This window comes from Nicotiana attenuata, chromosome 2, assembly GCF_001879085.1.
Source record: "Nicotiana attenuata strain UT chromosome 2, NIATTr2, whole genome shotgun sequence".
Lineage (NCBI taxonomy): Eukaryota > Viridiplantae > Streptophyta > Magnoliopsida > Solanales > Solanaceae > Nicotiana > Nicotiana attenuata.
In genome coordinates, this window is record NC_031990.1 from 49,484,699 (window position 1) to 49,488,904 (window position 4,206).

Sequence of the window (4,206 nt, forward strand, 5' to 3'; positions counted from 1 at the left end):
ATATAACAGAGCTATGAAAATTTTCAGAACTGGATTCCGACCCCGATATCAAAAATTCAACTCCCCGATCAAACTTCCAAACTTAAATTTCTATTTTAGCCATTTCAAGCCTAATTTAGCTACGGACCTCAAAATAAATTTCCGGACACGCTCCTAAGTCCATAATTACCATACGGAGCTACTGGATTCACCAAAGTTCTATTCCGGGGTCGTTTACACATAAGTCAACATCCGGTCAATATTTTCAACTTAAGTTTTCATCTTGGAGACTAAGTGTCTTAATTATTTTCAAAACCTCACCGGACCCGAACCAATTACCCCGGCAAGTCACATAACAATTGTAAAACATAAATTTAGTAGTAAATGGGGAAACATGGTTGTATTATTCAAAATGACCGGCCGGGTCGTTAAAGTTAGCTAATGCGTCTTCTTCTGCATTTTCTTCTTGGGATACGCGTAATTGACCACTCCGGGAATCGAGAAAGCCGAGCTTGAAATTTCACTGCGTATTGCTTCATGGGTTTCTCTTTGGCTTCGAAGATCCCATATACCTGATTTACAACCAGCTGGTAATTGCATTTGATTTCTATGACCTCGGAATCTAGTCCCCGGGTCAATTCGAGTCCTACAATCAATGTTTCATACTCCCCTTCATTGTTAGTCAGAGGAACTATTCTTATGGCATGCCGTAGGGTTTCTCTCAAAGACATGTTTAATACTACGCCGAGATCGGACCCTTTTACATTGGAAGCTCCATCCGTAAATAGGGTCCAAACTCCTGATGTCGATTTTGACACCATTACTGCTTCTTTAGTTGCCAGAGGTAGTAATCCCGGGCTGAAATCGACCACAAAGTTGACCAAAACTTGTAACTTAATCGCAGTCTTAGGTTTATATTCTATGTCAAATTCACTCATTTCGACGGCCCATTTGGCCAACCTACCCGAAATTTCGGGGTTTATGAAGGATATTCCGCAAGGGAAAGGTGGTCACCACAGGGTGACATTGTAAATAAGGCCTTAGCTTTTGAGCAGCGACTACGAGGGATAAGGCCAGCTTCTCCAAATGTGGTTAGTGAGTTTTTGCTCCCGTTAAAATTCTACTAATGTAATAAATGGAAGATTGTGTACATTCGTCCTCATGGACTAAAACAGCGCTTACCGCTACCTCCGAGACCGCTAAGTAGATTAATAAGTTTTCGCCTTCCTCCGGCTTTGACAATAATGGAGGACTTGATAAGTACCTTTTCAAATCCCTCAAAGCCTGTTGACATTCCGCCTTCTCAAAGCGGTCGATCTCCCCATGAGCCTTTGAACCTCTTTTATGCTTGGCAGCTGGTCCGTAATGTCTTCGATGGCTTTATTTTATCGGGGTTAACCTCAATTCCCCTTTGTGATACCAGGAATCCCAGGAACTTACCAGAGCTGACTCTGAACGCACACTTCTCGGGGTTAAGCTTCATGTTATGCTTCCTTAGGATGTCAAAGGTTTCTTGCAAGTGTTTAAGATGATCACATGCATTCAAAGACTTAACAAGCATGCCGTCTATATAGACCTCCATTGTCTTCCCTATTTATTTTTCAAACATTTTGCTTACGAGCTGCTGGTAAGTGGCTCCGGCGTTCTTTAGCCCGAAGGGCATCACATTATCGCAATATGTGCCGAAGTTCGTTATGAACGAAGTTTATTCCTGATCCTCCGGGTTTATCTTAAATTTGTTGTGCCCGGAGTAAGCATCAAGGAAACTCATTAACTCATGCCCGACCATTGCATCGATCATTTGATCAATGTTTGGCAATGAGAACGAGTCCTTAGGGCACGCCCTATTCAAATCCTTATAATCTACGCACATGCAAAATTTGTTATTTTTCTTTGGAACTACTACTACATTAGTTAGCCAGTCTGGATACTTTACCTCTCAGATTGAACCGATATCAAGTAGGCGCATTACCTCTTCTTTGACGAATTTATTTCTAGCCTCGGCATGCGGATGTTTTTTCTGTCTTACCAAAGAAATGTTGGGATCAAAACTTAGCTTGTGTACGGCCACTTTCGGCGGGATACTTATCATATACGCATGCGACCACGTAAAAATTGACGTTAAATTTAAGAAACTCAATAAATCCAGACCTTAGTTTGGGATGTAGTCCTGTCCCCAAGTGGAATTTCCTTTTTAAGAATTTCTCGAATAATGTGACTTGCTCAAGCTCTTCTACTGTGGATTTTGTTGCGTCCATCTCTATTGGTACCTAGAAAAACATTGGCACTTGGTGAGATTCCAGCGACTCTTCCGTCTGGTTGACCTTGCTTGGCTCGGGAGCAGGCACCGGTTCCTTTAATTGCTATGCCGCATGCTATTTCCCTTTGCTACTGGAGAATGAAATTGCATTCATCTCCTTTGCCGCCGGTTGGTCACCTCTTATTTGTTTAATCCCCTTGAGATTTGGGAATTTCAGCAACTGGTGATATGTCGATGGCACAACTATCATCTCGGGCAACCATGGTCTTCCCAGGATAATGTTGTAGCCCATATCACTATCCACCACCTCTAAAAGGGTCGTCTTCATCACCCCTTCGACATTCATGGGTAGCGGGATCTCTCCTCGGGTTGTCACGCTTGCAAGGTTGAACCGGGCGAGGAGTTTTGTGGTAGGAATGGTTCCCGGTAAGTTTGGCTTGCTCCAGTACCCTCCATTGTATAATATTGGCGAAACTCCCTGGATCCACCAGAACACGTTTGATTTCAAAATCTAATACATTTAAAGAAATTACAAACGCGTCGTTGTACGGTAGCAACAATCCATCTGTGTCTTCCTCTGTTAAAGTGATGTCGTCTTCAGCGACTTCCCGGAGTCTCTTGCTGTGGGTTAGTGATACCTTTGTCTTTTTTGCCGCCGAGAAGGTAACCCTGTTAAAATATGTTGATTGTCAGACGCGGGGGGTCTTCTCCTGCTTTTGAGGGCTCTTTGTTGTCACGATTGTGACCGTAATTGTTTTTAACCCGATCACTTAAGAATTCTCTGAGATGGCAATTTTTTAGTAGTGTCGCAACCTCTTCGCGTAGATGCCGACAGTCCCCAATCTGGTGACCGTTCATCCCGTGGTATTCAACCCACAAATTAGGATCCCTCTGGCTGGGATCGCATCTCATCGGTTTTGGGAACCGTACTTCTTTAATGTTCCTCATAGCTGATACCAACTCTACTACACTGACATTGAAGTTGTATTCTAAAACTTTGAGGTAGGAAGGATCTCGAGAACCTAACGTTTTCTTGTCTGTAATGACCTGTTATTCCAGCCGCGATCAGTTCTTCTATCAGTAACAAACCTGTATGCCGCATGGGAGCCTCTGTCGCGTCCTTCGGCCCGTTCATAGGGGAAAAACCGACTCCTCGAAGACTGTCTATCTGTGTCAAAATCGTCTTTCGATTTCTCTTTATTCTTCTCCCGACCTTTAACCTACGCCAGGAAACCGAACTAATCATCCTCGATCCTTATCTTTGACTCGTACCAGTTGTGAACATCCGCCAAGTTGTCTCTTGGAACTCGAGCAAGCTTTCTTTCAACTTCAAGGAAGCGTCGGAACTTCTCGGATTCAAACCTCGGTGAATGCTTCAGCCGTCCATTCATCCGGAATGGCGGAGAGCAACATCTTTTCCTTCTGGAAATGTGTCACAAATTCCTGCAGCAACTAAGACTCACCTCGTGCAATCTTGAATATATCGGTCTTTCGAGCCTGCACCTTTCTGGCCCCGGCATGAGCCTTAATAAAAGAATCTGCGAGCATCTCGTATGAGTCTATGGAATTCTCGGGCAAAAGCGAATACCATGTCAAGGCTCCCTTCGTGAGAGTCTCTCCGAATTTCTTCAGCAAAACAGACTCGATCTAGTAGGGAGCTAAATCGTTCCCCTTCACCGCCGTTGTATAGGTGGTGATATGCTCCTGAGGATCATAAGTTCCATCATATTTTGGCATGTCTGGCATTTTAAATTGCTTCGGGATCAATTCTGGTGCCGCGCTTGGTTTTTGTGGCAACTGAGTGTACTTCTTTGAGTCTGGCCCTTTCAGCACTGGTGGTGCGGCTGGGATTTGGTCCATGCGGGCATTCACTTCCCTCATAAACCGTAAGAGTTCGTTTTTGAAGGGGTCGCTCTCGTTGTTGTGACCGAAACCGTTTCCCCCCGGCCCCATCGAAGCCGACCTCG

General features: G+C 44.3%; 1 protein-coding gene across 1 annotated transcript; it reads right to left on the bottom strand.

The window, feature by feature from the left end:
• LOC109219377 lies at window positions 414-2,237 on the bottom strand. The gene is made up of 2 exons (XM_019383821.1): window positions 2,131-2,237; window positions 414-837 (listed from the first exon to the last, which is right to left on the bottom strand). Exons 1-2 carry the CDS (start codon window positions 2,235-2,237, stop codon window positions 414-416), a joined length of 531 nt encoding a protein of 176 aa, XP_019239366.1.